Genomic DNA, 23,842 nt, shown 5'->3' on the forward strand with positions numbered 1-23,842 from the left:
AAGTCTTCAATTTCGTCCATCCTTTTGGCTCCAAGCATATGATATCCATTCCAATCTCTAATTTGCTCCAAAAGGCTCCAAAAGGCATCCTTTTGCATACTTTGCCCTTAGAACCTGAAAACACACAAAAGAAGCATAAAGAACTAAAATAACTAAAGAAACATAACGTAAATGTACGAGAACAAGCCATTTAAGTCGCATAAATATGCTCCTATCACTTGGCCACTTGTTTGAGGATGGTAAGGTGTTGCCACCTTATATGTGACGTTATATCTCTTGAGCAAAGCTTCAATGGTTCGATTGCAAAAATGTGATCCTCCATCACTTATAAGAACTCTTGGCATTCCAAATCTAGCAAATATGTTAGTTTTGACAAAATGTGCAACCACTTTGGAATCATTAGTACGGGTGGCTTTTGCTTCCACCCATTTCGACACATAATCAACCGCAAGTAAAATATAAAGGAAACCATGAGATGAAGGAAAAGGACCCATAAAATCAATATCCCAAACATAAAAAATTTCGACACCATGGATAGGTGTCTGCGGCATTTGGTCATTTGGACCTATATTTCCGGTTCTTTGGCATCGATCACATGTTATGCAAAATGTTCTTGCATCTTTAAATATAGTAGGCCAATAAAAACCACATTCAAGTACTTTACGTGCCATCCTTTGAATGCCAAAGTGACCTCCACATGCATAAGTGTGACAAAACGTTAAAATTGAATTAAACTCCGATTCATGCACACACCTACGAATGATTTGATTCGCACAATATTTCCACAAATAAGGATCATCCCACACATAAAACCGAGCCTCCCTTTTAAGTTTATCACGTTGGTGTTTATTTAGGTTGCTTGGAATTTGTTTAGACACCAAATAATTCACTAAATCGGCATACCATGGCTCACTTACCTCGACGGACATCAATTGCTCATCTGGGAATGTCTCTGGGATAGGTACGGCTTCTTCTTCATGTACCATGCGGCTCAAGTGGTCAGCCACCACATTTTCACTTCCTTTCTTGTCCCGGATTTCGATATCGAACTCTTGAAGTAGAAGCATCCAACGAATAAGCCTTGGTTTAGCCTCCTTTTTGGTGAGTAAGTACTTCAACGCTGCATGATCAGTGTAAATGATAACTTTAGTACCAAGTAAATAAGAACGAAATTTATCTAAAGCAAAAACAACAGCAAGAAGTTCTTTTTCCGTTGTGGAGTAGTTCAATTGGGCATTATTCAAGGTCCGGGATGCATAATAGATGACATGTGGCTGCTTGTTCTTCCTTTGGCCTAAAACGGCTCCTAATGCATAATCCGAGGCATCGCACATAAGCTCAAAAGGAAGGCTCCAATCTGGTGGAATAATGATGGGGGCCGAAGTGAGCATTTCCTTGAGATGTTTGAATGCCTTCTCACACTCCTCATCAAACTTGAATGGCACATCCTTTTGGAGAAGTCGGCAAAGGGGGTTGGAGATTTTTGAAAAGTCCTTGATGAATCGCCTATAGAATCCTGCATGTCCAAGAAAAGAACGAACCTCTCTAACCGAAGTAGGAGATGATAAGTAGCGTACAAGAACTTCAATCCCTTTGGCCGAAATTATGTGCCCTAAAACTATGCCTTGTTTTACCATGAAATGACATTTTTCCCAATTTAAAACAAGGTTAGTTTCAATGCATCGTTCTAAGATTAAAGTGAGATTATGTAAGCAATTGTCAAACGAGTCTCTAAATACACTAAAATCATCCATAAAAACTTCAATTATTTTCTCCACAAAATCTGAAAATATACTTACCATGCATCTTTGAAAGGTGGCCGGTGCATTGCATAAACCGAATGGCATACGACGATAAGCAAAAGTACCAAAAGGGCACGTGAAAGTGGTCTTTTCTTGGTCATTCGGAGCTATGACAATTTGATTATATCCCGAATATCCATCAAGAAAACAATAAAAAGAATGACCGGCTAACCTTTCAAGCATTTGATCAATGAACGACAAAGGGAAGTGGTCCTTCCTTGTGGTGGCGTTGAGCTTCCTATAATCGATGCAAACTCTCCAACCCGTTTGGATGCGTGTTGGTACAAGCTCATTCTCAGCATTCTTCACCATCGTCACTCCGGATTTCTTTGGCACTACTTGAATTGGTGAAACCCAACGGCTATCCGAGATAGGATAAATCACTCCGCAATCAAGTAATTTGATAACCTCCTTCTTCACTACTTCCATCATTGGAGGGTTGAGTCGACGTTGAGCCTCTCGAGTTGGTTTAGCCCCCTCCTCTAGAAGTATGTGATGCATGCATGTTGTAGGGCTAATTCCCTTAATATCGGCCAAGGTCCATCCTATGGCTGTTTTGTGCTCTTTCAACACGTGAACCAATTTCTCCTCCTCCATTGCCGTGAGTGATGAAGAAACAATGACGGGCAACGTTTCTTTGTCTCCCAAATAGACATACTTCAAGTGACTTGGCAATGGTTTAAGTTCAAGAACGGGTGCCTGAATTACTGAAGGTAATAACTTGTTAGTAGAAACGAGAATTGAAGAAACGGGAATTGAAATTGGGTTTGGGGGCTTACCTTGATATTGTGGCGATGATTCAAGTGAAGCCACCATCTCGGCAATGCCATCATCATGCACGGCCAGATTTGGTTCTCTACCCATTCCTTCGGCAATTGTGGTTTCAAGTGGGTATTTCTCCAATGAATTAAGAAAATCCTGCGCCAATGACTCAAGTATATCAATAGAGAAACAAGAATGATTGTCATTAGGATATTTAATAGTTTCAGAAAGATTGAAATCAATAACTTCCCCATCAAATTCCATCGTTAAAGTTCCTTTGAACACGTAGATCTTAGTGCGGGCTGTTTTCATGAAAGGTCTCCCAAGTAGGATCAGCAATGGTGTAGAATGGGGTGAATCCTCCATGTCAAGCACGTAAAAGTCCGCCGGAAAGATCAAATTGTTAACCTGCACCAACACATCTTCCAAAACTCCTTTTGGATAGGCATTAGAACGATCGGCCAATTGAATAATCACACCATCATTTTTAAGTTCTCCCAAGTTCATAGATGTATAAATTGAGTAAGGCATGACATTAATTGAAGCTCCTAAATCTAGCATAGCATGTTCAAATTTAGTATTTCCAATAACACAAGGAATTGAAAAACTACCCGGATCTTTGCATTTAGGTGGTAGTTTTCTTTGTAACACTGCCGAAACATTCTCACTTACCTAGACCACCTCTTTGCTTGAAATCCTCTTCCTTGTGGTGCAAAGCTCTTTCAAAAATTTCGCATACTTAGGAACTTGGTTAATTGCATCAAGGAGCGGAATATTGACTTGAACTTTCCTAAAGGTTTCCAGAATGTCCTTCTCATTCTCTTCTTTCTTTGATTGCCTAAATCTGCTAGGGAAGGGCACATTTAGTGGAATAGAACTTGACAAAGTCAAATTTGGACTTACCTTAGGGGTGTTGGACGGTTTTGGGGTGGTAGATGGATGTGGTAAGGTTGGTTCCACCCTTGCCGTGGCCTTTGTGCCTTGTTGATTCTCTTCTTGCAGCAACATGTCCTCTTCTTGACTTGTTTTGGACGGTTTTGGGGTGGTTCCAACTTCCTTACCACTTCTCAACGTGATTGCCTTGGCAGATTCGAACCCTCCCTTTGGATTGACAATGGTTGAGCTAGGGAGCTTGCCTTGGTCTCGGAATTGTCCTACAAACTCCGCAATCTGCCCAATTTGTTTCTCTAAGTGGTCCACCCTTTTGTCTTGGTTTAGCATCGCTTTGGTTTGATTTTCTTGCTCCTGAGACAAATTGGTAAGTAACTTAAGAAGTGTAGCATTATCTAAAGACGTACCTTGATTGTTTTGGGCAGATTGGGGTGGTATTGGATCATTGCTGTAGGTTTTGGTGTAAAACCCCGGGGGTTGTTGCCTAAAGCCTCCTTGTTGTTGAGGTTGTTGAGGCTCCCTCCACTTAAAGTTTGGATGGTCTCTCCAACCCGGATTGTATGTGTTGGAATATGGATCATTCCTTGGCTGATTTTGGCTTGGAAATCCAATGGCATTTGCAATTTCCCATCCCCCATTCTCAATCAATTGAGGGCACTTGTCCGAAGGATGTCCTTGGATAGAACATACACCACATACACTTGGTCCTTGTATCCTCATTCCTTCGGCCATCTGAGACACAATAGAAGTAAGATTAGCTAATTGAGATTGAATGTCGGATTGGGAACTTACCTCATTCACTTGCTGCCGTGGGGTGTCTCTTTGACCAACACCTTCATATTGTTGTGCATTCAACGCTCTATTTGCAATTAAAACCTTGGCAGCCACGGGCGTTTTGTCAACCAAAGCACCTCCCGCCGAGGCATCTAGCATTTGTCTCTCTATTGGAAGAAGCCCCTCGTAGAAATATTGAATTAAAAGTTCTTCCTTCATTTGATGTTGAGGGCATGATGCAACTAGAGTCTTGAAACGTTCATAATATGCCGGAAAAGACTCCCCTTGATTTTGTTGAATGCCACTTATTTTCTTCCTCAAAAGAATCACTCTTAAAGTTGAGAAGAATTTCTCTAAGAATGCCCGCTTCATGCTTTCCCAAGAAGTGACGGTTCCAGGTGCCAATTCGTATAGCCAATCTTTAGCCTTTTCTAGAAGAGAGAATGGAAAGGCCTTCATCTTTAAAATGTTCCCATCGACATTGATGGGTGTCATACTCGAACATACCACTTCAAACTCCTTAAGATGCTTGTTTGGATCTTCCATGGACAACCCATGGTATTTGGGAATGTGATGCAACAAGCTAGACTTCAATTCGAACTCATCGGTCTTGCCTTGGGTAGCCATAGGATATTGAATGCACAAAGGTACGGCATTGTCTAGTCCCGAGGCCGAAAGTTCTTTGATTGTTCTATTGTCCGCCGCCATGCTTTCTTCTTCTTCAAATTCAGATTCGGAATCTGAACTTGAACTAGGTGGATAAGGTTCCGATTGCTTCCTCTTTCTTCTCAAAGTTCGTTCAAAATTGTCGTCAAAATCCAATATGTTTGCACGAATAGGTTGAGAACGACGAGTCATAAACTAGTACCTGAAAATAAAGACACAACCAAATCAGCAATCTATTTAAAAGGCACGGCACACTTTAAGAAAAAACACAAAGACACTAAAAAGATACTAAGACACTACACAAACAAAAAGGATTAGCAAATTTGCTAATCCCCGGCAACGGCGCCAAAATTTGATGTGAAAATTAACTTGACACACAAATTAAACCCTATTTGTGACAATTGTAGTAGATATGTAAGTAGGGATCGTTCTAGACCGGGGATTAACTAGGGATGCTAATCTATGTAAATAAGACTCAAAAACACTAAACTAGACTCTATGGACTCAAAACTAACTTTAGACACTTAAAACAGCAACCAATACTCAAAAAGACTCACTTTTAGACTCAATAAAGGTTTTGGACGAAAATAGGACTTGACTTGCCTCAAAAGACTCAAGGAAAACAAGTTTTGACTCAAATATGAAGACTAAACAACATGGGGATCGTTTTTGACGAATTTTAGACTCAAAACAAAAACTTTGTAGAAAACACTTTTGAAAAACGAATTTAAGTAAAGTAAATGGGTGGAAGGCTAGTTAGAGGGTCCTTCTCCACACATGATATATGCATATGAACCAATGTCCAGTTATTACTCCTTTAGACTATGAATGACAACGCCCCAAATTAGTTGCATCGCACAACTAACCCTCAAGTTTTCCTTATTTCATTGAATTGAATGAAAACGCATTACAACCAAATTATCTTTTTCAAGTTCTTTATATGAGATGCATAACAAAGATACATATCAAAAGTCATTAAGCTTTGTGAAAACTATAAGCGTTGACAAGGCACTCATCACTATGAAACGCATGAGATTCATACCAAGGATTTACTTAACGCGATTGTGACTAGCAACCTCCACTACTTGTGAATATAAGTGAATAACAATTACGTGAAACCCTCCTATACTCTAGCATCAAGTTTATGCATGCAACTTAAGTGTTAACCCCCAACCCACATACATAAACCAGTTTTAATAACTTAGATAAGCAAATCACATTCATGTCTTAAGAATTAATAACCGGACGTAATTAATTCATATAAAACATATAATCATGGCTTCAAATTCTCCTCTAACTAAAAAGAAGTTAGTTCCTCATGTTCGCAAAACAAAGATAATTAAATTTAAACATTGAACTATGACTAAGGATAGAAAGAACCAAGAAAAACGCTCCACACTCCAATGGCATGCACGGCACTCCCTTGGATGGCAGATTGCACAAGTCCTCCTCTCCTTGCTTCCTTGCTTGCGGCACTAGGGTGTTGTAGAATGGATTGTGGTGTTTGATGGATGAAAGTATGAATGAATGAATGTGTGAGTGGATGCATGAATGGTGCGGCATAGGGCTGTTTATATAGGCTAATTAGGCACACTTAGTGAAGGAAAAGGATTGCACAATCCCATTGAAAAAGGGTTAATTCAAGGCAGAAATCAAATGGGAATTGGAATAAGTAGTGTGGCTAGGATTTAGGGAATTCTAGAAGGTTTTGGTGCGGCACACACATGGGAGAAGATAAGGTGTTCTAGAAGGAGTGTTTAGGGCAGATTCCTAAACCTAAAAGGGCCTAGGACACATGATATTTGTGTAGAAGGAGGATTGCAATTCCTAAACCTACAAGGAATGGTGTTCTTGCGGCATTTAAATGGATAAGGCTTCTAGAAACTGAAATAGGTGTTTAAATGTGTAATTAATTCCCTCTAAGTAGCTAAGTTTAAGTCCTAACCTGATTTGGATAGGATAGGATAGGATAATGTTAGAGTTAGGAAAGGATAAGGTTGGTTAGGATGGGATAAGATAAGGTTGGATAAGGTTGGATAAGGTTCCTTGTTTCTTGCTTCTTCCTTATCTTCATTGCATTAGGACTTCTTCCACCAGATTTGTAGCCTTTCCTAGCCCTTCTTGACTTCAATTTCGTCCATCCTCTTTGCTCCATGGTTAAGCTATCCAATCCATGCCCAAAAATGCTCCGAATAGCCTCAAAATGCACTTTCTTGCTCCTTTTGCCATTAGGACCTAAAAACATACGAAAATAACTTAGAAGACTGAAATAAATAGTAATTAACTTCATAAATGCAAGGAAACAACATAACTAAGTAGCATAAATATGCTCCTATCAATGATAAGGACAAAAGAATAAAAAAAATTAAAAATAACATAAGAAACCCAACTTGCACTGCCACCCCCCCCCCCGGGGGAGGAGACACACCCTAATCGGAGTCGAGACATGTTGGCTCTCACGTGAGAGTGACGTAGCCAAGTGCGCAATAGAAGTGATACTAATAAAAGAAATGTGAATAATTAAAAACCCAACCTAAACTTATTTAAACTAAAGATAGAATATGAGGGTGTGAAAGTGATCAAATATAAGATATATGCATATGCATAGATAAAACAAAAGTGTAGTCGAACTAATTGAGTACTAATTATATAAACAGGGAGAAGATCCCTACTTTTATTTATGGAAACATCAGAACCACTGTGCAGTCATCATGAGCCACCAAAGAGGAGCAGCTACCTAGAACCTGGAGGGGCGCAAAATAGAAGGGTGAGTGGGCAAAAACAAAGCTTTAGAAAAACACATTTTTCTTTATGAACATAATAACCCCTCTCCGTAAAACCCGTATAATTTCCAGGAAATAGTAATATGCATGTATATAAAAACAATGTTCAAGAGTAGTGAAAACAGAATTATGCCATGTCATAACGTTCAGCACTAAAATATGTAAGCCAGGTGAAAAGTCGATATAAATTAGCATGCCAGTAGGAGTCACCTAACGTGACCTCTATGACTGGACCTATAGCTCATCAACATATGTCTGCACACGTGGAGTCACCTAATGTGACATGTACAACAAGCTGGGTGTAAATAAGTACGCTCAAGTGATATGATCACTTGAAAGTTGTGTGATAGATCGCGGGTCACCTGCGAGTCTGAACCACTTATTGTGGTCTGTAAGACAGGCTAGCACCAAAACTTGGATCCAAGGTGAGCTTGTGGTGCGAAAGGTGAGTAATCACGTGAAAGATGTGCCCTAGCCTCGAGCGGGAGCACTAACACCGAGGTATAGCATAATAAGCTCTAAATGCATAAAGCAATATGTAGTGCAACAAGACCAATCACATGCTAACTCACCTGAAGCTTATAATTCACAATTCATACTGATGCAACAATATAGTAATAAGCGGTATAGACATGGCATACAAGGCATAAATTCATTTAAAAATATTTTTTGGAAATCGTAAAGCATATATATATATATATATAACAAATGCCCACTTACTGATAAGTAGTAGGATCGTAGCCCCCTAGCCTCACTTGTCCACGCTTGTCCTCGGGGTACGTCTCACCTATATGCGATACAACTTATTCTCCAGTCACTCGCCGGTCTCCGCCGTCCGCCTCTGTCTGCACTTGTCAGTTTCTATTAGAAGTCCAAAATCCAACGAAAAATGGTCGGAAAATCCCTCGACAGCTCCGGCCAAAACTAGAGTTCCTCGAAACCGTGTGATCCGACGTCAATGCAACCTCAAACCTACTCTAGAGTGCTAGGGAAGTTTCATGGGAACCTTTCCAAGTCCTAAAACCTCTCAATCTTACTGGGATCATGTTGGAGAAACTTTGCTCCTCGTCGGATCTCGCGAGTTAATGGGTTACAACTCACCAACTCGGAAACTAAAGGTACCATTGGGTTCGTGAAGTCGAAAGGATGGTGATGGTGGTGCTTTCCAGTTAAATCCGTGTTGATTCGAGGTGTAAGTGAGCTGGGGTTGTCTCGGGTGCAAGAAGAAGAAGAAAGAGGAATTCTCGAGAATGAGAGAGAGAAGGGAGAGTGTGGGTGTGTATGTTCTGATTTGGCAGAAGAGAGAGATATATTTTAATTGGTCCAAATGAAATAAAAGCCCAAATAGCTAATGGAGGCCAAGGAAATAGGAATTAATATGATTGGTTCTTTATTTTGGCCCGTTACGCACTATATATATGTTCGTAACTTTTTTATTACGCTTCCCATTCAAGTCCAACTCGCGTCATCGCACCCGTGACGTCCAGTACGATTTAATTACAACGACATAAATAACAATTTAGAATTGCATATGTACATCCACGTCACTTAACCAACGAGGGCATATTCATCATTTTACACACTCATGGAGAAAAAATATATAATAATTTGGGATGGGTCGTCACACCCCCACCCCCCCCCCCCCCCCCCACCACCACCATACTCCTCTTTTTTCTGTCATTGTCAGCTACATTAAGAGATTTTTTTTTTTTTTTTTTTTTTTGCTTAGAATAAGAAAAAATTCAAATTGAATTACATTCCCTAGATTTTTGTGGTGTTGTTCCCCAATTTATTCTTGTGTTAAAAAATTAATAACATAAAAAATAAAATTTCCCGGCACTTACATAATAACACGTAGTTGACCACTTGTGTTATTGGCACAAGAAAAAATTTCTCCAAGATGACATCCAAGTTCAAGAAATTGGATGGAGAGTTACATTTATTATTGTAGGTATGTAAAAATGTGTGGGAAATTTAATTTGGTAATTGAAAACAACTTTTTAAAAATAATTACTAAGAACATAATCTTCTCAAGATTTTGATCTAAATGATCACTTCTGGGTTCTTCGGTTTCGATGCAATTAGTGCTTTTACAGGACCAAAAAGGGTCTAAGTTTCAAACCTTATGAAACTAAACCATGAATTAGGCACTATTTATGAAACTGAACCAATAAGTAGACACTATTTATGAAACTTGACCAATAAATCGACTCTATTCATGAAACAAAACCAAGAATTAGACACTATTTCTAAAACTAAACCAATAGGTGGAAACTGTTTATGAAACTGGACTATACACTATTTATAAAATTTGACCAAGAACTAGACACTATTTATGAAACATGACCAAGAACTAGGTACTATTTATGAAAGTGGATCAATAACTAGACACTATTTATGAAGCCAGACCAAGAAAGTAGACCAATTACTATACACTATTTATGAAACTGGAACCCAATAACTAGGCATTATTTATGAAACATGATCAAGAACTAGACACTATTTATGAAAGTGGATAAAAAAAACCAGGCACTATTTATAAAACTGGACCAATGAATAGTGTACTACCATTCAGTTTCATAAATAGTGTTCAAATTTCATAAATAACGTTTAGTTTCATAAACAGTGTCTGTGATGGACGCACGGGTCCTGCGTGTCGAGTCTTTTATATATATATATATATATATATATATATATATATATATATATATTAAAATTGTGTCATTTTCATTAAAATTTAAGTTCTTTTTTCATTTTTATTAAAATTTAAGGTTTTTTCATTAAATAAAGTTATAGCATAGTTTTTTATTAAAATAAACTTAGTACAAACACTTTTCATGAAAGTTTCCTAAATTTAATTATTTTATTATCAATAATTATCTCTTCAACGTTAAGATTTATTATAAAACTCAAATTTCTTCGTAATTATCTCTTTAATCTTTTTCTTTTTTTGTTAGTTATTGTTCTTCCTCTTGCTTTGAACCTCATTTATAAAATTTATTTTTAATTTTTATAATCAATCTATATCACAGGTTAATTGAAAATCTACCTATATGACAGATTTTTTTTATTTTATTATTATAATCAACCTGTCACAGATTAATATGTCTTGCTTGTAGGTATATTATGTGTGACATCCCACATCGCCCAGGGGAGTGATCCTTAAATGTATATTCTCATCCCTACCTAGCACGAGGCATTTTGGGAGCTCACTGGCTTCGAGTTCCGTAGGAACTCCGAAGTTAAGCGAGAAGAGGGCTAGAGCAATCCCATGATGGGTGACCCACTGGGAAGTTGCTCGTGAGTTCCCAAAAACAAAACCGTGAGGGAATGGTAAGCCCAAAGCGGACAATATCGTGCTACGGTAGTGGAGCGGGCCCGGGAAGTGATCCGCCCCGGGCCGGGATGTGACAAATTGGTATCAGAGCCTAACCCTGGCCGTGGTGTGCCGACGAGGACGTCGGGCTCCTAAGGGGGGTGGATTGTGACATCCCACATCGCCCAGGGGAGTGATCCTTAAATGTATATTCCCATCCCTACCTAGCACGAGGCCTTTTGGGAGCTCACTGGCTTCGGGTTCCGTAGGAACTCCGAAGTTAAGCGAGAAGGGGGCTAGAGCAATCCCATGATGGGTGACTCACTGGGAAGTTGCTCGTGAGTTCCCAAAAACAAAACCGTGAGGGAATGGTAAGCCCAAAGCGGATAATATCGTGCTACGGTAGTGGAGCGGGCCCGGGAAGTGATCCGCCCCGGGCCGGGATGTGACATTATGTTTTTTTTCTACAGGTATCATATCTCGCTTATAGGTATAATATACATCCATATATTTGTTACTTTAGAGTAGAATGCTCTGCATATAGATTTATGTTAGTATATTAGTTTTTTTTTTTTTTTATAAGATATTAATTAGATTTTTGGAGTTGGAAAATATTAGAAGATTTTAAGTGATTTTTAATATTTTTCGAAAATATAAATGAGTATAAAAGCAATAAAAACATGTAATTTGATAACTCTACTCACTCCTAAAAATAATCTATGTTTTCAAACCTGGATCTAAAAGCCTCTAGTTTCTATTCGTTTATTATTATATTATATATATATATATATATATATATATATATATATATATAATGCTAGGAGTCTATATATAAAGCCCGGAGGAAAAAAGGTGAATCATTTATAAGTTCGAAAGTATCCCTCTTTAATTAAGATTTAAAATATATATATTTATATATGTATGTATGTATGTATATATATATATATATATATATATATATATATATATTTTTTTTTTTTATAAAAAAAAATCTAAACTAACAGAATAAAACTACCCTTCTAGTTGGCAGTTTTTTTTCTTTCAATGATACCGATGAAGAAACTACTCACAAAACTACTTGTTTATTTACCGTAATTCTCCCATGTGGGTAATTTGATAAAGGTTAAATATGTGAAAAGATTGCATCTTTATGTGTATGCAGGAAATTTTGGAATGATCTTCTGCAGAAAAATCTGAGTAGGCAATGGCTGGAGTGGAGGGACTCCGTTACGCTGTTTTCGAATTGGGTGATTCTGGTTACCAGAAATTCAATGTATATTGTTTTGTGTCATTTCTTTATTTTCTGCATGATTGTTTTGTGTAGTCTGTTGTATGATTGATGAGTATAAGGTGCTGCTTTTCGACCTGTTAATATAAACGGAATTTATATGCTTGTGACGTTCGAGTTGTGGTTTGCGGTTTTTTAGGGTTTGTGGCAAAGAAGCTTGACAGGAGACTTTTGGACCTTGGGCAATCCCCATTGTCCAAAGAGGTTTGGGAGATGATCAGCACCCGTCAGGGTACGGTTATGATTCCTTTATTTCTAAATTAGTTAATGAAATCTTACTATATGTTAAAAAACAAAAAATTCAAAACAAATTCAAAATCCAACGATTACATGATGTGTCAAATGACTGTTGGTTGCAACAAATTGGGCCCTCAAAACCGGTTAGCTGGATTTACCCCAGCCCAATGGCCATTAGGCTTTTCTTTGGCCCGATGGGTCCCTTTCTCTTTTGACTCAGCCCTCCATTGGAGATATTTTTTTTTTTCTCATTTCGGACTATAACATAGCTCATAGTCCTATGCCCTGATCCATTGGAGATGGCCTAACCTTCTGCTTGCGAACTCTGAAGCAAATAAGCTTCAACTGTTTACGATCTCAATGTGACTCTGGCTTTTTTTGCTTTGCCATCATTTTATGTTGCTTGCAAATTATTTGATAACTATTTGCGATTAGTTCTTCTGGTGTTCTTTTGAGACTATCATTTATCCATCCATTTGTTTTCTCTCCTTAGATATTGCAATATCCTCAGCATTATTCGGCAGATTGACATATTTTAGAAGCTCCTTTGGTCCGTTAATAGTTCAGAGGATCTTGCATCAAAAAGCCTGAGCTATGGAGAACTCCGAAGAGACAGTTGTGAGGTTGGTTTATATATAATTCTTTGTTTCCTTAAATAAAATTTATGTCGAACAATAGGACTCGGAAGCTTTTGGTCCAAGCGTATTTCTCTTTCCAATGTTATAAGTTCGAATCTTCGAATCCACCATCTTAGTCTGGTGGAACCTCTACCAACTTGGAAAATCCACCATGCGGTATATCGAAAGAGGTTCGAAGTTTGAATCCCCGACCCCCTCCCCCAAGTGATAACAAAAACATAATTTACACAAAGACGGATGCATAACTCTTTGCTTCTACTCAAAGAAAAATTGTAAAAATTTAAGCACGATAATTTGCCGAAAATTACTTATGGGCATCATATTGCAACAACAATTCATGGGCATGGAAACTAAGTTCCCGCTCACAGCCCAAGTAGCAAGCGACACCAACCAAGCAAGAAGTGTAGAACAATTAACTCATAAGACAATGTAAGAAAATCAGCTAATCAAAAGCAATACCGACACAAAAAGCTTTCCTCGTTCAATCTATCCCGACAGATCATTTTCCTTGCAACCCACTGTTTCTTATGACGGAGAACAATTTATGCAAAGCACTTTGAAGAAGGAACTGGGTCTAAACGTACAGATATCTGAATAAGAACAAACAATTTTTGCTCCTTCGGTCAAGTAGAGGCCACTTCTTTGTCTTCTGTCAAAAAAGGAATTGGTTTCGTTGGGGCTGGCAAGCGGCCTATGCTATCAACTTTATCCTTCTGTTTTGGGGGAGGTCTAGCTGCTTTCGGCAATAACCTGCCTTTCTTTTCAAACCACTCAGGTTTAAGCAATGCTCGAAAGCCCAACTTGTTGTAATACACTCTTCTAACAGACCCACCTGCAGCTTCAACAGCTTCCCTTGCCCTTACGGTGACACGTGATACCTGCAAACCTCTCTCGTAAGTCCATTTTTGAGTTGCATACAACAAAAAGAGGAATGAAACCCAAAGTCTGACCCATCTGCATTTACTCCATATCCATGTGAATAATAATTAGCGTAAAAAGTATCTGCCACCACTAAATAGTAATGGACTGATAGTTCATTTGTAAACTAATTTCAAAATTCTATCCCGAATTAATTATTGTAATATTTCATAATTCTATACCCTGAAAACATTTCAAGCCATCACTAAATTTCCACTAATGAACATGATCACCATTTTCCACTCATAGCATGGTTCTGCCTTGTCAGAATCAAGTTTGAACAGTTTTTTTATTGATAAAATTTGACGGAGATCAAAGGTTACGTTACTAAACACTACAAAGAACAACGTAAATTACAACGACATCAGCAAACCATTGGACTAGCAGTAATCTATATATCATATTTAACCGACATCGCCACTCCTTGGTTCAAAATACAAATTGAAGTGGTGAGAGACTCTCATGCCAGTGATGATATCAACATATAATCCAGCTACGAAGAGCACACACTTTTGAGGTAAAGGCAGAAATTTTAAATCTAGAAACAGTGAAGAGGAAGCAAGAAGTACAGGAGTACCCGCATAATGCACAAGTCCATGTCAGGTGGAATGCCCAGATGAATACATACCTCTAGATGAATTGGCCATTGGATCTGTTCAGCACCACGTCCCATCAATCGCACTCCATCTTTAATCTGCTTCCCTATTGCCCCTGTATCCTATTGTAACAATAATCACCCGACTGAACAAAAGTTGATGGAGGAAAAAGTGCAATTGGCCGTACCTTGAGCGTTTTCATTGTAATCAACTCAGACGAATCAATCTTTCCTGCATTTATAAGTGTAGCAATTTTTCCTAATCCTACAGGCTGCCACAACGACATGTACGCAGATCAGAAAATGATTGGAAATAAAGTTAATATTTAACAGCCCTCAGAAATATAAACAAGGCTTACATAGATTAAAAGTCAAAAGGAATGATAAAATCAGTTTGCTATGTAACCAAAAATATCAACCGAAAAAAATAATCTAAAACAAAAATATCCGGAGCATAATGGTTTTCAAGCATTGAGGAATCCGTACGCATGTATGTATGTACGTATAAAAGTAACTACTACTCAAGCATTGAGGCAAGACATACAATTACACCAAAGGGTACTAACAACAAGTACTTTTCTATTGCAAATATCAAACTTAGAGCATAAGCACCGGAAATTATCAAATGAACGTGCGAGTCATTCGTTGTACCAACAGAGAAACAAGTAGCAACATAACGACAATTAATATTGACTTCAGTACCAGCTAACTATGAGCGCCTATGGAAGTTACTTCCTTACTATCTCTATCAGGAGGGATATAACTATGGCTTTCACAAATTTATGTTGTCTGTGTAAGCACACATGCGCACGCATTGTATAGACAGAGTACATGACTAATAAGCAACATATTCCTGTAAATTAAATCAATCTCAATTGAGCGGTTATGTTTATGCATCTGCTACTGCTTCGGAATATAACAACTAGAAGAAACAAAGTATACAAAATTTCCAATAGAAAGGAATTGACCTTGACAGTGGTTGAACTCTTCCACTACATTTCCTTCGTATTCAAGAACTTCGGGGCAACTCGACAAGTAGAAATGCAAAATACAAACATAGAAGAAATTAAAGAGGATAGGGTACCTGAAAAGTGAGACTAAATGGGTTGTTAAAGCCACGCTTGGGCAAACGACGGCGCAGCGGAGTCTGACCACCTTCGAAGCCCAGCTTCCCAGAGCCTCGAGCCTTCTGACCCTTGTGGCCTCGACCGGCAGTCTTGCCTTTACCAGAGCCAATCCCACGGCCTTTCCTCGTCTTCTGCTTCCTGGGCACCTTGCCTCTCAGATCGTTCAAGCTCAGCAGACTGTAGGCTCTCACTCCCTGAAATCCAAACCCTTTGTCATTGCTAAAGCTAGGGTTAGGGTTTAGGCATTGGAGGAAATGTAGGGATTGAGATGGGATGGGTGAGTGTGTGGGGAGGGTGAGAGGGGGCTTGGTGCGAATTGAGGAGGTGAAAATGGTGGTGGAGAGAAGGGATGGGAGTCGTCTTCTCAGCATAATTGCGATTTGCAGTTGTAGTATTACTGAATCATCACCAGAGGGATGAGGATTAGTGAAGTGGAGGCAGCGGCGGCGGAGGAGTTGGTTTGTGAAGAAACTGCGAAAAGCTTAAACTGCTCGAAACGTTGTCGTTGCAATGGTTTTGTCGAAAGGCTTTAATAAATTTTTATTTTTTAGACAAAATCATTTCAATTTAAGAAAAACTAATCAACATTCGAAAACTTTGAGTTTTAACTATAAAAACAAAATAAAATGTAAAGTAAATAGTACCAGGATTAACTTTTTAGTGTAAAAATATGGTTTTTCGTTAAAGTGAACAGTACTGCGGACTTTTCGTTAAAACTCTCTTCAATTTAACCAAAATAAAAGGGGAGTTTTAACGAAAAGTCCGCGGTACTGTTCATTTTAATGAAAAACCACATTTTTACACTAAAAAGTCAATCTTGATACTATTCACTTTACCCTTTATTTTATTCCTATTATTAAGACTTAAGGTTTTCAAACCCTTTTCATTAGTTTTCCTATATAAAAGTCATATCATGTTATATGAGTAAACTGCCAATATGCCCCCTGAATTATCACCTAACTTTCGATTTCCCCCTTGAACTTTTTAATTGGAAAATTAAGGATTTAAACTAATTTTTTTTGCTAATTTACCCCCTACTGTTAATTTTTCATTCATTCCATCCAAATTTCTGTTAAATGGAAGCTTGTGCATAACAAGTGTGGGTAGTTCGGTTGCTTCATTCTTTGAAATAATTGAAAACCTTAGATTTCTAAAATATAAACCTATGCAAATATGTGTGATTTTGTAGCTTTTGTGTCTAAAGTTCTAGCAAGGTGACGTTTTTGTCTACAAAGGAAAGTTACGTGGTGTGCACATGATCAGAGTTAATATTAATTTGTATGAAATTTATGAAAAACTAACGGTAAGGGGAAAATCGGCTAAAAAAATTAGTTGAAGTCCTTATATTGGGCATCTATCTAATCCAACGGCAGAGAATGGCCAGATCAGGAAATGTTGGATCAGAATACCAACAACAAATAAATGAAAAGATAAAAAGCATTTCTTTTTCTTTCACTTTCTTCGTTGATGGTGTTCCCTTTTTTTTTTTAGTCAAACGATCGATTTTTGTTAAATTAGATGTTAGATTAACCACCGACGAAATTTAAACTCACGCTGTCATACAAAAAATAAACTCATTTTCATAACTGTGGTAAATAGCCACTTGCTCGTTGATAGTGTTCATTTGTTGTAATTTTCTGATGGCAAATTAGAATACAAGCTACAAAGCTTTCGACTTTTGAAGCACGCGCTCTTGTTTTTATTAAATCGGAGCGCATAATAGAATTTGACGGGGTCTCAAATCTTAATAGTGATTCCTCTAACCCGTAATTAAATTACTCTTCCTGTTGAGTTGAGAGTAAAAACTTATAAATTGTAGCAATGGTCTCTCAACTTTTATCTAATTGGAGTAATGATCCCTCAACTAAAAATATATTATCATTGATGCCTCAACTCATTAAAACATGCATTTATAATCATTTTTGTCAACTGCGTTAGAACTTCCGTCATAAGGAATCACGCGAGGCTAGATCAAGGGTTAAATATGGAAAATCAAATTAAAAAAATTATAACAATGGTCCCAAAATTTAATTCAACTGGAGAAATGATCCCTCAATTTTAACTCAACTAAAGCAATGGTCCTTCAACTTTAACTCAATTGTAGCAATGATCCTTCAAACATAACTTTTTTTAATAGAATTCTAACGGAGTTGACGAAAATGATCATAACTACACGTTTTGATTAGTTGAGGAACCAATAGTAATGAATTTTTAGTTGAAAAACCATTGCTACAATTTCCTCGTAAACTTAACACCCAAAATAGGTTAAGAAAAGAATTTTAACAAATATTTTTTTTTTTTTTTTTTGAACAAACTACATTATCTATACTACAAAAGAGAAAAGTGTTTAGCCTCACAATGGGCTAGCAATAACATGGTTCAAATTCGCCTTTGACGAAAATCAAACCTAAAACCCCTAACTTACAAATGAAGAAAAATACCACTAGACCGTAGTATTAAGTAGCTCTTAATTTTAACAAATATTAACATACAAAAAACAACAAAGGCTTGTCTCTCTCCCGCAGAGGAAAGAAATAATATTGCCAAAACGAATCCTGATCGTACATGAAAGTAATTTGGATCAAATTGATCCTCTCAAAATTTTATTTCGACAATTGCAAACAAAGGCGAATAGCTTGGAAGCCGTGAGTAGCCACGCGATTCAAAAAATTACGGCCAGCGGGCAGCAGAGGCACCCTCTCATTTTGCATGGAACCTGCTGCTGATTGAGTCGTAACCCGGTACATGTACAACTGCCAAAAAAACACGAGGGGTTAATTTCCTCACCCTTGAATCAATGCCAGTAAACATCAACGACGAGACCAGTGTCTAAGAAAGTGGAAATTACCGCTGCCATATGTTGCCAGTGTTAGAGGTGAAGAGATAATCTTCTGCGCAATTGTAGTAATGTCTTTCAACGTCACTCCTTCCACTGTCTTCAAGAAGTGCTCCACAGGTTTCCTGCAATGGTAAATAGTAATGTATGTTTTAGCAAGTCACAACAAATACAGCTTACCAAATAGAAACAGAGCAGTTGTTGAATTACCTATCTCCGTATGTCAAAACCTGCCTTCCTATATCCTCTGATGCAATCATCTGCGAAATGGAAAATGAAGACCCATTAAGAATGACCGAACCTCAACAACAAAAATCTTAAATTAAGAACAAACTAGTGCATCAGAGAACCACTGCAGCATAATCATGTGTGCGAGAGAGAGGGCATACTCTAGATTCTAGATTCATTAAAACTGCAGCCTTTGTGGACTCCTTGGCACGTTTGACCTGTACGTCCGTAACTGCAAAAAAGAAAGGCAGCGATGAGAAACATGAATCAGAAATCGTTCATTCAGACACAAGACGAAAGTCAGAAATAAAAAGAGCAAACCTTGTCCAGGTGTTGCAATTGTAAGTAATTCCTGTGCTGCTATATCAACTGCTTTCGATGCAAATTCAGAGCCCTACATTCAAAAATAGCAACAAAAGAAATCATTTTCAAATATAAGATTCATGCATTAATTATTTTACAAAATGATCAAGCCAATTGGCGATTCGTATTATTCGATAAAAGGCAGACACAAAACCATCATGATATGTGTTGTTCAACAGAGAAAAACCATCTTCATAAAACTAGCTTAATGAAATTAGTTCCAATGGCCAAAATTGAAATTATAAACTCATAGGTAAATGCGCTAGAAAAACAGCATGGGTTGTTCCAACAGAAAATATCAATTGCCAGTCTTCAAATTATAATGTGAAAGCAGGTAGATGCCATATCAATAAATCTATCTTCTGTCCTAGTCATACACACCCACATACACAGATACTACCCCAGAAATCAACATTAACTACAATGATAGAGAACTCAAGGTTGAGCCTTACAGTGCTAGCATAAATGCCAAACAACCCAGAGTCATTGAAGATGCTGTTGAATGCAGAAAAGGATTGGATCTGTGGATACTGATTCAAGACGCGGAGATCTGTTGTCAAACGAACATAATGATCATTATATAAAAATTAAAAAAAAATGTCCAACCAAACAAGAATAATAGTCAAGCACTCTAGCTAATTAGCAACAAACTAGAAGCCTAGATAAAACTTACATAGCCTTGAGTGCATCCCCTTTCCAGGGCCCCCAGCAGAGAAAGAGCCACCACCTCCCATCAGCAACTGCAAATACACAATTGTTATCGTCACCCATCTATACATGACATTTGAGTCTTTATTATGATGACGTATCAATAAGTAAAAACCAGATGATTCTACAAATATCTGTAATAATACGTTAAACATTCCAAGAGTAAATGTGGAACCTGGAGAACTGTCAAAAGGACGGCTTGCTTCTCTTGCCGCCAGCCACCGGGAACCTCAAATGCTAGAGCTATGTGTGTTTCCTGGATGATGAGTATAGCAGATAGCATGTTAGCAACAAAACTAAATAATTTATGTGACAATTTCCTACATTTGGGTATCAGACAATGAGGAAGTATGAAGGAAAGGAGAAACAACTCTTGAATGGACAGAAATACGAACCGGTGTATCAGCTTGATAACGGAACTCTCCTCCAACATATTTGGATAGTGGCTCCTCATAGCGAGGCACACTCGGTAGGTCAGAGAGAAGTGGTTCTGCAATGGATACAATCTCCTGATGATCAACCCCAGATGCTGCAAGAACTATACGAGGAGCAGTATAATTTTCCTGAGATTCCCACGTCAGCAACCAGTCAGTAGTCACACCAGATCAGACATTAATAGGAAATAAGGATAGAACAATGTTATAAAAAAGTAAACAAGAAAACCAAGTTATTTGAATAAATAAGAACTACACTGCATGCAGTATTGAATTTTAGGTAAGGGATAGTTCGCAAGAGTACACAGTATTAATAGGTTTCAAGATCTTACAGCAATGAACTGCTCCAAGATGCTGCCATTTAATCTGTTCAGTGATGATTCAGAAGCCAAAAGAGGATTAGCCAATGCACCAGAATAACCAGCAGAATGAATCGCCTCCAAGAGTAAGCCCTGCGGATTCTTAGAAAGTTCTCCAATCTCTGCCCGCACCTTATTGAGCTGTATAAAAATCAAGTGTACTGAAATAAGAACGACTGAACAACTAATGAAATTGACAACAAATCGTCAAGACTTTTCCTCTTTGAATCCTCCCTAATTCAAACAAACTTCTCTCCTCAAGTGCCCAAACTAATTCTCAGTAGAGGAATATGTCAAAAAGTTCTGTTGTTTTTTTACAAATTGGAAATACAAAATTAAACACAAGACAACCTTCTACCACCCCAACTCCTCCGATCTTATAAATACCTTAACTAACTATAAGTGGTATATAAATGCAACAGAATTTGTCCAATGAATCCCAAAAAGGATGTCTAATAACTTTGACAGAATATTTAAGAACTAGAAATTTTACCTCTTCATTGACTTCCCATTCCAAGAAGGCAGGGTTCCTCACAGAGTCAACAAGTAGTTCCACCATCTGGGGAACATAGGTCTTGATAGCATCAAAAGTATATCCCATTTGCTCCCTAGAGGCACTGGCTCCTATGTGACCACCGATTGCTTCCACTTCTCTCACAATGCGTAAGTGGCTCCGGTTGGTTGTACTCTTAAAAGCCAATCGTTCTAGCAAGTGTGAGGCACCACTGGATACTGGTGTCTCATATATGGAACCAGAATCCACATATATTCCAATGGACGCTGCAGCACTCTGAATACTCAACACAAAAAGAGCCAAAATTAATCCACAAGATTGAAAGTATAATGAGAAAGCTGTACAAGAAAAGAAAAGTTTAGCTACATTGTATTACATACCGTTGAAGTTTCTGAAGCTATTTTGACACCATTAGAAAGAGTTGTAATCTGCGTCTTGCTTGGTTCAACATAATCAGGTACTGGAGGAGGAAGGTTAACACCTGGGAGTTGGGTTTCCAACGGAGGAAGAGCACTTGAGCTCTCCCCCGTCAGCCAGCTAAAGAGACCCCCAGATGATGGCTTCGATACAGCTGCACTTGTTGCAAACCGGGTGGCCCCCAAAGTTCCACGGCCCTACTCGGACATATTCACATCACGGAACAGTCAATGACAAGTAAAAAATCAAGAACAATGACATTTCGCATCCAGCAACTATCCTAAATTGCTCCTCACAAATTTCAATCAGAAACTCTAATTCTACGATATTCATCAATCATGTTACATATACACAATATCATCTATCCCTAACACAAACCAAATAATAGAAACTCCAATCCCTTTAAATTTTCTCAAATAAATAGATAAGTATATCGATTGGAATTAGATTTCTCATTTAATTAGGAAAACTACACATAATTTACGAAGACCATAAACTAATTTCCAATTTATTTCTCCAATTAAAAATAAAAATCCTCACTTGCCGCTACAAATGAAATCTAATCAGATTAAAATGCTATACATCCGCATCAATCAATAAAACAATACCCAAAATTGGTCAAACAATCGTTAAAAATTCCAGAAAATGAAAACCCAGAAAGGATAAACGCAGATCTCACAACACGAATTCCATTCGGTTTACAATGCATAGGAAACGGAGCAGAAAGTTAGGGTTTTGGGAGAAGAGAGATTGCGACTGACCTTGAGGGACCTGAGTCGGGAGGCTGCTTTGTACATGGCGATGGAAGCTCAAGATTGATTGCAGCCCTGGAAAACCGATTGGGGACTTTTGCAGCCTCTGTTCCTCTTTAAAGGTTTGAGCTTTTTCTGAGAGAACAACAGAGAGAGAGAGAGAGAGAGAGAGAGAGTGGCTGTTGAAATAAAAAAGAAATGCAGTTTCGGAGACATGAACTTGGATACAGTTAGTGTTGGGCTTCATTTACTGGGCCAGTAAAGGCCCAAGAAGAAGGATTTTGTGACGAGAGTATGTTGGACCAAACCCTTGTTGTGGGGGTTTATTTTGGGTCAACTCTCTTTTGAGTTCGGCCATTATAGATCCTCCCAACTTTTGTGATGTCCAATTGATTTTGATCAAGTCCGGGTATGAATTAATCAGGATGGTGCTATCCACACACATTTTTCTTATCCTTCACAGATTTATTTTAAATTTCGACTGTCAGATCAAATGAATTCTAAAACATCAAAAAACAAAAATTAACAAAGAGTGTACATAAGGTAAAAATGGGTGTATAAATAGCACCACCCTTAATCAATACGAATAAGGAATAGAAACATATATAATTTTTATTGCGCTTATTAACAACCAAATGATAAATAAGTAAGTTGGTTTTCACATTGATTTTGGTATGACGTACCCCAAAATCAAGCATGGGATAATTGGATAGTTGATTATCTCAATTCTCATGCTCATTCATTCTCATACTGATCTATGACCTCTCTAATACCAAGTAAGTAAACATACTACAATAATGTGTTGACATTATTATCACCAATGAGGCAAGTTATTGGTGCATTTTCAACAATCTCAATGTGATGCACCTTTGTTTGTCAACCCGTCTATATATTTGGCATAAAACTTTAAAAGTGCTTATGAGTTGTACAAGTGCTTTCTAGAGAAGTCATTGGAAAAAAGATTTTCACCCCTTCTCGGACCTCGCTCCTTCTGCCTGACACAAAACCCAAAACTAAAGTTCCCTTTGTCGTCGGCTTAACATTTTTTGGGGTTGACGGCAACCCCTCTGATTTGCAATTTCTTAGCTCTTGTCATTGTTATGAGCGAACGTCTCATATTTGTATGATGTGCCCATTTTGTGGTTTTTTTTTTCTTGTTTCTATTCTCCCCCCACCTTTTTCACTTAGTCTTGCTTTCTTTTACCTCTCAAATCTCATGCCATATATTTTTCAATTTCTGCTTCCTCTCTGCCTCAAATTGTAGCTAGTGCTTATCCCCACCCTTACCACCACATTTGTGGACTTTGAGTCTACAGTGGTCGGTCAAGTGGATTAAAGGTCATTTTCAACCGTTTCTCTAATTGATTGAGAATTACACAGGTTGGCTTGAGTACAAAGTCTAACCCCATTCTCAATAGGTCTCTTGTCGAGGCT

General features: G+C 38.0%; 2 protein-coding genes across 2 annotated transcripts; both read right to left on the bottom strand.

Annotated features, from left to right (window-relative positions):
• Positions 1-13,395: 13,395 nt before the first annotated feature.
• On the bottom strand, positions 13,396-16,299 carry LOC137708139 (uncharacterized). Its single transcript, XM_068447141.1, has 4 exons — positions 15,755-16,299; positions 14,859-14,942; positions 14,704-14,793; positions 13,396-14,035 (listed from the first exon to the last, which is right to left on the bottom strand). Exons 1-4 carry the CDS (start codon positions 16,166-16,168, stop codon positions 13,781-13,783), a joined length of 843 nt encoding a protein of 280 aa, XP_068303242.1. The 5' UTR covers positions 16,169-16,299; the 3' UTR covers positions 13,396-13,780.
• Positions 16,300-18,225: 1,926 nt separating this feature from the next.
• LOC137707431 (mitochondrial-processing peptidase subunit alpha-like) lies at positions 18,226-22,581 on the bottom strand. The gene is made up of 13 exons (XM_068446297.1): positions 22,418-22,581; positions 21,620-21,853; positions 21,219-21,515; positions 20,699-20,866; positions 20,328-20,495; positions 20,108-20,188; positions 19,898-19,964; positions 19,677-19,774; positions 19,183-19,255; positions 19,023-19,093; positions 18,844-18,893; positions 18,646-18,758; positions 18,226-18,550 (listed from the first exon to the last, which is right to left on the bottom strand). The coding sequence occupies exons 1-13, from the start codon at positions 22,451-22,453 to the stop codon at positions 18,498-18,500; spliced, it is 1,509 nt and encodes a 502-aa protein (XP_068302398.1). The 5' UTR covers positions 22,454-22,581; the 3' UTR covers positions 18,226-18,497.
• Between the last annotated feature and the right edge of the window lie 1,261 nt (positions 22,582-23,842).

This window comes from Pyrus communis, chromosome 11 (genome assembly GCF_963583255.1).
Source record: "Pyrus communis chromosome 11, drPyrComm1.1, whole genome shotgun sequence".
In the NCBI taxonomy this organism is placed as follows: domain Eukaryota; kingdom Viridiplantae; phylum Streptophyta; class Magnoliopsida; order Rosales; family Rosaceae; genus Pyrus; species Pyrus communis.